Source organism: Anopheles merus, chromosome X (genome assembly GCF_017562075.2).
Source record: "Anopheles merus strain MAF chromosome X, AmerM5.1, whole genome shotgun sequence".
In the NCBI taxonomy this organism is placed as follows: Eukaryota; Metazoa; Arthropoda; class Insecta; order Diptera; family Culicidae; genus Anopheles; species Anopheles merus.
In genome coordinates this window covers 12382204-12395608 of record NC_054081.1, presented here as the reverse complement: position 1 = coordinate 12395608, position 13405 = coordinate 12382204, and the positions used below count along the sequence as shown (strand labels likewise).

General features: G+C 44.8%; 2 protein-coding genes across 3 annotated transcripts in view; both read right to left on the bottom strand.

The window, feature by feature from the left end:
- LOC121599358 (proton channel OtopLc) overlaps positions 1-7924 on the bottom strand; it is a 37185-nt gene extending 29261 nt beyond the window's left edge. Inside the window, exon 1 of one of the 2 annotated variants that reach the window (XM_041927113.1) lies at positions 7130-7924. The gene's annotated coding sequence lies outside the window, so the exon portion shown is untranslated. Of the gene's footprint in view, positions 1-6074; positions 6369-7129 lie in introns of those variants that run through there. The other variant, XM_041927105.1, reaches the window with a different exon arrangement.
- Positions 7925-8794: 870 nt separating this feature from the next.
- Positions 8795-13399, bottom strand: LOC121593117 (proton channel OtopLc-like; the record flags this gene model as incomplete). The annotated part of the gene is made up of 3 exons (XM_041915213.1): positions 8795-12840; positions 12919-13084; positions 13208-13399. Coding segments are annotated over 3 exons (1323 nt in total), but the record flags the coding sequence as incomplete, so codon positions are not given.
- Positions 13400-13405: the final 6 nt, after the last annotated feature.

Sequence of the window (13405 nt, the reverse complement as noted above, 5' to 3'; positions counted from 1 at the left end):
CTGTTGAGCGGCTGAATGCACACACGCTTCAGTGGGAACTTCTGGGCGGAAATTGAACCTACCGGCCGGAGACACTGACTGTAGTGTCATCGCTATCGCTCCAATGACGTGTAACCACGCACGAGGCGATGGAGCTTGTGCAGGGGGACAGTGTCCCTTTCGGGTGTGCGGTTGTTATCTATTGCACGCGAATGTTGCCTACGCCCAGGAGCGAGACAAAGACGATAGGACGCGATTGCTGTCGGTATCGGACGGTTTCGTGGCGTATCCTGCCAGACGGCCTGACGCTATGTCTCGCTTTTATTGCACGCTTTTATTGACTCAGCTTTTTCTCTGCACAGCTACGCTGCCCTACACATGCGGGAATCGTTCGAGGTGATGGCGTAGTATAAACATATTAGCTGGATGCGTGCGTTGGAAAGGATGGCGAGGAGAGAGATTATATATGTTGATAGGTACATTTAAGCACTACCTTTTCAACTATAAGGGTGAGGGTAAATGGTATATATTGAGAGAGTGTACATATGGCAAGAGATAATGTTTTATTAAATATTGCTTTTGGAAAAGCATGCAGAATGTTTTAGTTCAGGTCAATTTAATGTATACGTTAATCCATTTGAATTGTATATTTTCAAAGAAAAGAAAAGGTTTACTTCAAAAAGGATTTATTGGAGAAAGGAAACAGAAGACTGAAATAATATTTAATATACTGAGAAGAATGCTCGGAGGTTCTACGATTATAAACAGTTTTTTTTCATATGAAGTTTGATAGTTGCCGACTGAAATGACGTCATTAGTCCGTACAAAATCACGCGCCGAAGCCTAAAACGGTCTCAGGTTTAAAGCCTTAAAATTATTTCAAGCGGAAAGATAATGTAAACAAACGTCAGTTTGTGGTCTGTTCAATCCTTTGATGTATCCTTTTTGTATGGTCGACTTAAGCTTAAATATTTTGTAACGAGCGACTAACAACTATTTAAACATATAAAAGAAGAAAAAAAGATTGCTCAATGCAAAATTATTTGTACATAGTTCGGAAATCCAATATATTGTAACAATATAGTTGCACTGACAGGAGATGTCTTTTTTTTTTTTATTTAACCTTCAACTCTACAACCGGATACACGAATAAGATTTTCATTTTCAAACTGAAATTACTAAAAAAAGGTACATGCTTCATTTGTCCCCCTATCTCTAGGAAATTCTCTTTTAGTGTACTTGAAAAATAAAATTTTCAAAAATTCCTAAATATTTTTTTATTATTTAATTTAATTTAGTTTAATTTATTTAGTTTAATCAATGCTTACAACCTAACCAAAATGAAAACGCTGACGAAGACGATCGTTGAACACTGAATATGGTGCATAGATACAGGCATTAATCTCATTTACGGTAGAAAAATATATAAATTGAATAGTTTCGTTTATTATTTTAACTTAAATATTTATGTTATATTTTGCTTGATCCTCTTTCATATTTTCTAATTCTACTTTCCAATCATTTTATTATTTATATTTCCATCTATGAAATGAGCTGAGAGGCAAAAAAGATCATTTTAATTATAAACAATTAAAAAATAATTGAGAACAGATTGGAAAATTTGTAATAAAAAATGATTTATGGAACTTAAAAAAAATAGAGCATGAGGCATCAAAAATCCAATTTTTTCTCTTAATGAAATTAGCGTAATGTCTCATAATTTGAAATTTGATTAAAGGTGAGTGTAACATTCATTGTTATAGGAAGACGTAAAATTACTTTTTTTCATAATAATTATAACAAATTTTTTTAACATAATAGATTAATTCCAAGAATAGTTTAGATTTACAATAATATTTTTTTTATTTTTTGAATTAAATAATAGCAATGCAATATTAAACTATAAACTAAACGCCATTACTAAATAAAATATAACCTGAAGTACTAAGAAATTCGATATTATTTTTAGTTTATACTAAATCATTTTAAAAATACCCAAAACATCCCCAAACAATATTACAAAAATAGCAGACATTTCAATCTTTAATTACTATTCACGTTGACACTTTGCATTCAACACATTCAAGTGAAGCGCTACAGCAGCACACACTTGTAGAGTAATGTGTTGAATGCAGATAGTGTGTAATAGAGATCGATGCGAGCAGTTGATTATTGCACTGTCTAGGATTAAGGATTTAATGTCTACTCGATCAATTGCAGCTAGCCACCCTTGTCTGGTAGCTTTGAGGGTTTGCCACACTGTAGAAGTACGAAGACGAAAAAAGTACTCTGATTGACTTCCAAGTTTTCACCCACCCGCGTAGGAAAGCGGACAGCCGGAGCCCGGACGTTCTACAAGTCGCACCAAACACCTTCCTGGCCTACCTCCTAGGCGCTCGGCTCAGTTTCAGCACAATAGTCCGTACTTGCGGCCGGCTTTGGGTGGCGCACAGGGCGACGAAAGCAACGACGAAAACAGCCTAACTTGCAACAATGCTTCTGATTGGGTCTTCGGTTTCAATGATGTCTGGGAGGGTTTTTATTATTATTATTATTGTTAACAACGAGCTTTTATTTTTGCTGGGGCGGGGGGCTTTTACCCCCACCCGTGTTCAACCCTTTTTGTGTTCTCGCTTTACGCTATCTCTTTTAATTTCATTTCCATTTTTGAAAGAAGCAGACAACAGACCTGTACCTACGGAAGCGGAAGAGGGCTAGCGGAAGGTAAAAAGAAGGTCAGTGACCGGCTAGGACGAAACACACATACTGCAAAGAGCGGCCGGTCTGCCGCGGAGTTTGAAGATAGCAAAATAAAAAAATAGAAAAAATAATAATAATGCTCTACCCCATAGGAAAGGCTGCAGCGGAAGCAGTGCGGATGAGAAAAAGGAAAAGGAAAAGGAAAAAAAAGATTTGCGCTAGGTAAATAAAAATAGATCGAAAGAGTAAGATTCTCCCCGCAGACCACCGATAAGCGTACGGCAACAGAACCATCCACGAGCCGGGAAAACGTTCACCGTGCCGAAAGGAATTCTTTTCATAAGTTCCATTTCCTCGCGTCTTGGGGTTGGGGAGGTATCTAGGCCAGCGACAAATAATTATGCTGCGCTAAGGGGACATTTATTTTCTCGCCTTTAAAAGCGCACAGTGTTTTCCTTCTGTCTTGACAGATATTTTTGAGCACGCTGGCTGGACACTCGTACCTCGTTGCGAGCTACAGGCGCGAAGAATGGACCCGGAAAGAACACGCAATAACGAATATGGGTCGCTTCTCATCAATCGCCTTCGGAAACAGTTTACATGACAGGCAACACTCATCCATTCTGCTTTAGTGCACCTTTGGTAGGGCTGCCGGCCGCGCTGTTTATAAGCAACAAAGCACACGCAATACACTTATATAGAACACTGCTTCCGGTTTGGAAGCCGAGCTTAGCGTCCGACGGGTGGAATTAGAACCATGGGGCTAGAAAATTCTTCACCACTTTGCGCGAATGACGTTTTCCCTTTAATTTCCCCTGGACACAAACACATACCCGCACACACAGCCACATGAGTGATGAAGGTTGGCTACTTAGCGAAACTGTGATCTGTTTACAATTCCATCAATCCAAAACCTCAACCGTACCGTCCTTCCCCATTAGCACTCTACTGGCACGCGGCGGGTTCAGTTTTTCGAGCGCGTATCGGAATATCGCAGGAAGCTGTGGTGTGAATCGGACGGTCAAGCAGCAGGTCCCAGGTTCTCTAATGCGAACCTATATTTATGCGATGTTTTGTTCCGCGCTGTTTCGTCACATTACTCATGCCGGAAAATGGTACCCCTTTTGACGCCCCTGCACAACGTTGGCGGCAGCTTTTCGCACAACTGTGTTGCTCAACTGTTGCTGCCACAAACAGTCCGATGCTGCCGTGATGATCCACGACAACACACGTGTGTTATTATTACGTGTTAAGTTACGCAGCCGCTTCATATTTCACAGTGGGCAAAACCGGTAAAATTAGCTCGCACTCCAGTTCATGAATTATGTGTCGAATGATAAATCCGGCGGGAAGCAACATCTCGAGTTGCCGGCGGGAGGCTGTATTAAGTATCGCAGATACAGACCGGTAGGTGAAGAATTTTGCACAAATGTTATGGTATTCATTTGTATTTGTAGAATAGAAATTTACACAATATTTTTTTCATGCCAATGAGATGAGGACTTTGGAGGAAATGAGGATTGGAGAAGCCTTTTGAAAAGCAAAATATACAAAGCAGGCAATTAAAAATGGATCTAAACTAGCAACAAAGATTGCTTTGTATTCATAATAAATAAATATATTCATAATATTCATATACATAGATCTTGAAAACAGATTTAACATGATTATTTTTCAGAAATGAATACCAAAAACAAATCTAGTTAATAGAAATCTCTTCTCTGAGTCATTAAGCTGATCGTTACTCTTCAAAGTTCAAATTGTTTAGTGAGTATTTAGCATCGGTGTAAGTGTTTATTTACGTAAGGTTCAGATTGGGGCTAATATTTTAGGAATTAAATAAATTATGAAATAAATATCCGTAGTAGACGGTCTCATGGTACAGTCGTTAACTCGTACGACTTAACACGGGCATGTTGGCATGGGCATGGGTTCAAGCCCCAAATAGACCGTGCCGCCATATGTAGGACTGACTATCCTGCTATGGGGGGAAATCAATAAGTCACTGAAAGCCAACCCCACAAGTGTGTTGGCAGGCCTTGACCGACATCGGTTGTTGAGCCAAAGAAGAAGAAGAAGATGAAATAAATATAAATAAGTATAATTTAACTTTACAGGGTTTCCCACGGTTTATTGGTTGGTTTCCGTGATATGTTGGGAATCACGATTTAGTCATCATACCCCATATATCTTTGAATCATTCCCAACAATTGATAATTGATATCGATGATATCTTCAGATTGGATAACAATACAATTGAACCAAACAATTTGGGAAACGCCAAATAAATCCTAGAAATAAATCTAAAAAGTTTGTGGGAAGCAACCAAAAAATGATAGGAATATACCAACAAAACTTTAGGAAACCCTCTATTGTAAAATCCTTTGTCCGCCATGCTTACAATAAAAGGACAGAAAAAAAACGATTTATATAAACAAACAAATAGTGACGAGTGGACACACCTTTCTGACGATGAGTAATACACTTACTTCTTCGCTAAGCAGCACGTCCGCTAGACGCAACAGTTGGCATCGAAGGGAGTTACTACATTGGCTAGATTGGAAGTAACTACATGGCGATAATCGTGTTCACAAACGGTTGTATATTTACAGTTGCTAAAACTGTGTACTTTGATGTAGATTTCACTAATTTTGTTGAGAACTTCTGAAATGTTCGTATTGTTACGCGATTATTACTACAAGTGTAGCAACTGCGTACAGGAAATAGGAAATAAACGTATGCCTTCGTTTGCCCCACGGACCAATTTTCCCGCCATACTGTGTTACGATCTCATTCGCACGTTTCGTCGGATGTTTTGGCAGGCACGATCACAAAATTCAAACAGAACGGAGCATCGTAAATGTGGTCCAGTTTGCATGATACAATTATTGCACACCCTCCAATTATTGCAGCAAGGGAGGTAAAGTAAGGGATTGAGAGTGAGAAAGCGATAGATGGAGAGTGAAATAAGGAGAAAGGAACAGTTGGGGCGATAGAGACGGAAAGAAAAGAGGAGAGATGATGCAATCTAAATATTATTATTTGCTTGTCCTTCATCATTTAGTAATTACCGGGATAGGTTCACCGTCGCCCTACTGCCTACCATCGGGGTAAATGGGGTTAGAGTTTGTTTATCTTAATTGTAAATATAGGCAATAATTTGTAGTATCATGGCCATTCGAGGCCAGTCTCAATGAAAACAGCTATAACATCTTGAAACGAAACGTGCTGTAAAATAAATAATACACGTTTGCTTCCTTCAACGTCTTAAAGTATGTTATTTTAATATCCATAAACATAGATGTACACCAATATTGTGTTCAATCAGTAGCCTACTTATCATTAACTAGTTATTGTTTTTCCCCTCAACCTTAGCCGCTTCTTAGCTTACCTACCTTCTTTGATGCAACAACTTCTTACAAAAAAGTGTGATCTTCAACACTGCATGCACGATGGACACTTTGCACCTGTTGGCTTCAAACAACCTTCACCCTACTTCTACACTGCAAACCCGAGACCGAGTGCCGTCCCTTATCGCACACGCACCCGCTACTCTGTCCACCTCTTTCCACACACCAACCAATTTCCGCGCGTATTTTCCGAACGACCGGAGAAGGAGCAACAGGGCACTACCCTAGCGCAGTACCGAGCTTCTGCGTCGGCGGAGTTACCAAACACAACTGATCGGTTGAACGCCGGCAGGTCGGGCCACCCTGGTCTCCGAGGAAGGGGCGGCGGTACTAGAGATTTCACATTGCTGTGCAGAAATTTCCTGCTCCTACCAACCCATTCTGCCTTCTGCTGGCCCACCTAGCCCTAGTGGCCCTTCGTACACGATCGTGCTGCACCAGCTCGTGTATGAGTGGAGATGTCAATGGCAGACATCTATGGATTGTAATAACGATACTCCGTATGCCTATGATACGAAGAGCGTACGGCAACGGACAGAGAAGACGTTTGTTTCTATGGTTTTTTTTTGTTTCGTTTTTAGTTTCATTTGCTTTCCCTCCCAAGATCCCCTGGTGCAGGTCGGTAGTTTGCGTGCAGCATCGATACGTGATAAAAATAGACACACACACACCCACCCGACGAGACGAGCAGAGAACGCAGCGCACCGATGGATGAGCTCTGGGATATGGGAGCATCCACACGCTGCGGAGAAGACGGATAGACCAAGGATCGCCGCCAGTGCCCGAACTGCTCCAGTGCGCAAGCGACTCCACAACACAACAATACAGAAACGCACACCGATACCAATCGCTGCTTCCACTTTGAAGTGCGGAAGTGTTCTTTTGCGTTTGTTATTGGTTGACAGTGGTGGTTGTTTATCGGTTACGGCTTAGAGATGTTGTAGCGACAGATGTAGAAAGATAGGGACAGTCACAGTAGGTAGCGGAAAGCGTATTCATAGATAGAGTCGCACACTCGGCAGTATCACTGGTTGACTTACGGATGCTGGATTGCTGTATTTGCTGGTACTTGCTCCACTGATTGATGAACGAAATTTTGATGCGCGACGGTGTATATGGGTGTACAAAAAAACACAGTCAAGGGATGGAGATGTTTTGCATCCTAGGGCGGATTTTTGATTTGTGCTTTCTCAATTTATAATAACAAAGTACAGTAAAATAGATAACGCACTAACTCGGAGCCCGTTCGAAACGGAGCACAGTAAACTTGCTCCTTCTCCTCCGCCAAAGTAGAGTCGTGGGAGATTCAGGCTAGCTACGTTTATTGAACTACGCCTATCAGGTCTTACGCTAAGAGATTGTCTAGCTACGCACTGTCCACTAATGTACTAATGCACTGGAACACATCTGTTTCGATGGCCCCGGTTTTATCACTGGCAAAGGCGCAAACACCCGACACACTGGCAGGCGCAATCGGTATCTAGCTTATGCGTTTGGGGTAGGTTTGGCTGCCGGTGGCCGAGATGCGGGAATGGGGTTTGCCTAACCTACCACGTGAGCGGACCCGATGCAACAGCGCATCAACATCGCCTCGCATACTGATATCGCCCGATATTACCGAGGATGTGCGTCCTGCTCGGTGTGTCGGGCGTCTCGGGCGGCTTTTGGGACAGGATCCCTCGGTTGCGGCACGGCCATCATATGACCTCAATTCTGGCGGAAGTCGAGAGATCGGGCGGTAATGTCGCAACACGGTAAACAGGTTGGAGAAGCTCCCCGCTGGAACACGGACATGAGAGTGCACTCAGTGGCGAGCACCACTCGGAGAGCAGGGATTTCGAGAGGGAGAGAAAGTAAGAGAGAGAAAGTAATAGATATAGAAAGAACGAATGAGAGAGTGAAACAGAAAGGAAGATGTGGAAGAGGAATTTACCTCAAAACTCAGCTTGCTCCTGTTTGACCCGGTTTGAAGCGAATAGTCCGGCAGTAAGACAGGGAAATGGACCGAAGCAACCCAGAGCGCTTTTGTGGAAGGCAAGAGACATTTCGTTCTGCCAGGTTTGGAAGGCAATCGCTCAGCGAACCCAAATTCCGGCATTCCTCGCACCCAACATGGCGGATGCTGGACACTCTGGACACTCATTCTCAGCGAGAGGCTGTGCAAAGGATCGAAAATCAGACTCGCAGCCAGCACGAAGGATATTTTAACGCCGGCGCATTACATCGCATCGCCCCGGGGTAGCGCGGGAGTTCCTAGCGTTGTCCCAGATACGGTAGCTGCACGTACACACCTTACCAATTCGCTGTACCTAGTTTCTAGAGAGAGAGAGAGAGAGAGAGAGAGGGAGAGAGGATTTAATGATGCTCGAAGCAGAACAATCGCACATTGAGCTGTGGCCACTTGTGCCTCATGCCTGATCACTTCTCCAGGCTTTCGAGATTCGATAAAAAGACCCTTCACTTCACTGGGACGAATACGAGGCTGAATAGCGAGGGAGCCTTGCTATGAACAGATGTCGGATATCATGCATATCTCTTCAACAATGTACCACTGCGCTCATTTTCATTACGATAAGTTTTTTTTGTTCAGTTTATTTGTAAATCCAAATGGTCGACGTTGAGTTGGAGTGTAATTCGATTTTTAATAACTTCTTCGGCGTTTTTGGTGTGTGTGTGTGTGTACGTGTTTTTTGTTTTATCTTTTGGTTTTTGATTCGATTATATTTTCTACAGAACATCGTATCGTTCGTATTTTCGTTTGCCCCCCGGTTTTTTTTTATTCTTCTTCTTAAGATAAGCCCAATAACATACGCAGTACATAGATATAAAAGAACATTGAAGCCTAATTGACCCACCCCCACACTAAACGCCCAATTCTGACCGACTGCCGCGCAATTTCTTTCCCCAAGCAAACTCAACTTTACATTACACTGTGTGTCTGTGTGTTTGTGTATGTGTGTTTGTGTATGTGTGTGTGTGTGTGTATGTGTGTGTATGTGTGTGTGAATTTGTTTACATGTACAATAATTGGCACAACTTAGTGATTCCCATCATCCCACAAATGGAAAACCAAAACGCGAATATCTAACGAACAGCTGGTCAATCAAACGGAACGATCTAACCAATCCACAAATACAGCAACTCCAATCCCTCCGCATATCCCCCCCCCCCCCACTCTCTACCCTTCACCATTAAAACTTCCTACCCATTCTCCTGCGAGCGATCGGGAATTGCAATAAATTTTCCAGACTCAAAAACGCAATCAATAAAACACGTTAACATCTCTCCAGGGTTTCGTTTCTTACAGGTTAATCTTACCAGCTACGTGGGAGAGTCTTTGATTTTAGCTTGTTTTGTTGTTGTTGTCAGGATAGGTTCGGTATACAAACATCGGGTAAAATGACGTTATGACAGATAGAATAGCATGAGCGATATGGAGCAGAACAGTACGACGGCTAGATACGGGGTTTGCCGGTTTAGCAGCAAACGAGCAAAAGAAGAGCGTAAACAGCATTAAGGACGGCCCCAGTCTGGCGGGGGTAGACCGTGTTGTACAACGAGTAATAGTGTTTAAAAAAGTGGCTAGTAGAGGAGACACGCGTACCGGACACGATGTTTGTATGCAGCGCGAGAAGAGATTATGTACTTTGATCAGAATGCTCTCCCTCTCTCTACACGTACTTAAATAAGCGTTTGGTTTTCGTGGCGATTTTTGTTTTTTTGTTTTTCTTTTTGTTGGTACACAATCCGACTACAGCTACGCACCACTAGCAACACAAAGGATTGCGCTTTTCCTTTCAATCTTGCTCAAGAAATAGAACCTAAAGAAGAAATATGATCTAATGATCCACGCGAGCGCACCGACCAGAACGAAGACACGATCATCCGTCCCCGGGAGCGCGTTTTCCCTCACGATGATCTCAGCTCGCAAAAATGTCAGCATTTTCCGATGTCAGCGCACGAAGACGGCACATGTGTGTGGCTATATCTCTTTTTTGTTGCTGTCGATTTTGCACTAAAACACGTCCACACACGAGACACGCAACTAAAATTGTGCCCCGTCTTCGATTAGTTACCAGCTATTCCTAAGCTACTGTCGCGCGAGCACGCAACTAACCGCTCGGTTTTTGCTATCGGTGCTACTGTGGCCGTATTCGTTTTTTTTTTTTATTTCAAATTTTATTGTTGGAGAGAAATTTGCAATCGATTATTAATCGCCGTGGCGTGGCATTTAAAATTCCTACCGCGACTGCGGTACTACAGTTCGTCGCTTACGGCTAAGCGCAGAGTAAAAGAAGCACAAAACCACTAAAAATCAAACTATTTCCCTCGTTCTCGCTTTCTTTCTCTCTCTCTTCTATCGCAACAATTTAATCTTTGTAAAACCTGACCTATGTAAATACCTTGATTTTGTGTATAAATAAAAAGAAAAACGGTAAAACGGTTGTTTTGCGCCTATTCGTGTCGCTACGGCCTTATTATTTAGTAAAAAACATCCTCGCGCGCCTTGTACCGCCTTGCTGGCTGGAAGTTACCATAGTTACACCGCGCTTACATCATAATATATCCACGCACGCACGGATACTTTTATCGTTTTTGTTTTAAATGTATAATATAGTTGATTATTTCTCACGATTTGCTTTTTTTGATTTTGTTGTGGTTGTTGTTGTTGTTGTTTTGACACTGAGTTTGAGTACGCGCTTTCTGTGTTACGTGTTGGACAATATGCGATTTCGTTTGGCACTACAAATACATTTATATAGACGGCTTTAGAGCATGGATGTGACGTGGTAGTTTTTGTTGAGTTTTTGGTTGAATATGTTTTCTTTGTTTGTTTTTTTTTGTTAGTGTTTTTGTTTCAACATACATACTTCTTCCGTTTAATAGCTCTTCCAACAGACACACACAAATCAAAAATTCGAGGTGAGAAGGTATGCACGCTTCTCGGCATTGACCCGGTTCCCCAATAAGACCCATTAGGGTGTTTTCCAAAAATTCCCGCCCCAACTATTCGTCGCTAGTATAAAAAATGCTCCTTCCAAAATGTTGTATGTGGGTGTGGTGTGGAAAAAATGTCTCTAAAAATGGCACTATAAAACCACTCCCTTCCTGAGCGTTCACTTGCTAAACTTCAAAAAACTGGTCTCGATCGATGGCACGTTAGGGCACGCGGTGCAATACACGTACTTTGGTTGGTTGCTGTTTGTCTTTGAAGAAACATCGGTGGGGTGTGTGCTCCAGTATGTCGGCGGTACACGCCGTGTGTACCTCATTTCCATCCTTGTCCAGAGCAACGACCGAGCTCCAAGCGCTGATCGCTTCAAATGCATTAAAATGGCAAAGCAAAGTCCTGCTGCGGTGCGTGGGCTTTATAAAAAGATTGTGCTTTTGTGCCGCGCTGCACAATGGCCGCCACGTTTCAGCATGGTGTGCTAGTTATGTTTTTGTTTTGCTTAAATTCGCGAGGAAAAAAACCCTCCCCAGTACGTGTGAGTATGAAGTAAGCGGATTATAAAATGCACGATTGAATGTAATGCAATGTGATGCTTGTAAAATCTAGTCACCCCCTCCCGATGGTCTGTTTTGGCTCTGCTGCCGCCCTAAGCGCGTAGGTACGCGTGCAGATCGATCGGGGCGGGCTGCTCCAGCCGCCCCGTGGCCGTGGTGGCCGGTGGGACCGCAGCACCGCCTCCGGCGGCCGGCTCTCCGCCACCGGGCGGGCCGTCCGGTCGCCTGGCGCAGAGCCGCGGCACGCGTGCCGGGCAGGGCCAGGCGCTCGGGCGACCCTACATGTACGCCGGCTTCATCTTGTACGCCCGCTTCCAGATCTCGCACAGGCAGACGGTGCTGTGGAACCGGTAGAAGATCGCGAGCGGCATCGACACGTGCGTAATGATCGTCCACGCCCACAGCCCGTAAAAGTGCAGCTGGATCGGGTGCGACTCGGCCCGGCTCTTCTCGAGCGTGTTGATCGCCCACATCGCCAGATTGCTCACCAGCAGGAAGGTGACGATCTCGCGGCCCGGCTTCTTGCGGATGTGCTCCTGGGTCGCGGCGGACCGGCGGCTCGCGTCCAGTATGAACATCGTCTGGCAGGCGGTCTCGACCAGCGAGGCGAGGGCCGTGATCAGCACCAGCACCGTGTCGCGCCGCATCGTAAAGTGGCCCCCGATCACGGTGAACGTGCTGTAGAGGAACGAGCCGGTCTGGCCCCCGACGAGCAGGATGTCGTCCAGGCTGAAGCTGCGGAACGCGTCGTACTGCATGTGGCGCACCTGAAACATGCCGATCAGCGTGGCGGCCGTCGTCGTGCCGTACAGCGTCAGCTCGCAGATGTTCACCTCCGTCACGGCGAGGCTGACGAACTCGGGGCGCGAAATCAGCACGAAGAACAGGATGAGCGAGATGATGGTCAGCACCAGGATGAGGATGCCGATGAACAGGCCCTTGTGAGCGCCGGCACAGTCGACCGAGTAGTGGTGCGGGGAGCGTTTGAGCGGGTGCAGGCTTTCCTGGCGCTGCGGCTGCTCGTTCTGCGGCCGGCTGATGCTGCGCCACATCACGTACAGGATGGCGGCGCAGATCAGCGAGTACTCGATGGTGCAGGGAAACAGAAACGGGGACGCGTCCTGCACCAGCGTGCCGATGATGTTCGACCGCCGGCACTCGAAGATGTTGTGCGGGCCTTTGAGCCCGCGGGCCACCCGCAGATGGGCGACGGTTTCCACCGGGTGGGGCATCATCTTGTTGCCTGCAAAAGTGGTTGCGGATCGGGGGTTAGCGAAGTGGTGTGCATAGGCACCTAGCGTCCTACGTGGCAGACACTCACCCAGCCGGTGGGAAATGCGCAGGGTGCGGTTTTCCGGATTGTAGAAGGTCAAGATTTCGTGCTTCGTCTCCTGTATCAGCACCGAGAACCAGACGGACAGGTTGGTGCCGATCATGTGCATCAGCCCAAACCGCGCCACGATCTTGTGCCGGTACACCTTGATTTGCTGTCGGATAGCCAGGGAATGGAACACAGGGGCGATTATTTACGACCGGCGAGGAGAAGAACGCCGCACCGCCGATTGATTGCCGGGAGGAGTAGCAACATCAGCTCAAAATAAACCGCTTACCTCGTTGTTTAGAAAAATAAAATACATCTGTATGAAGATGAAGGCCATCCGGGTGGCCGGCGTCAGTGCGAGCAGCACGTTGTGGCACTTGGTGTTGCGCTCCAGCTCAAAGTATTGCCCGAATTCCAATCCGGAGTAGATCATGCTGCCGATGCCGAACGCTGTGAAAAGGAACGCCGAAAAAAAAAAAAAAACAAA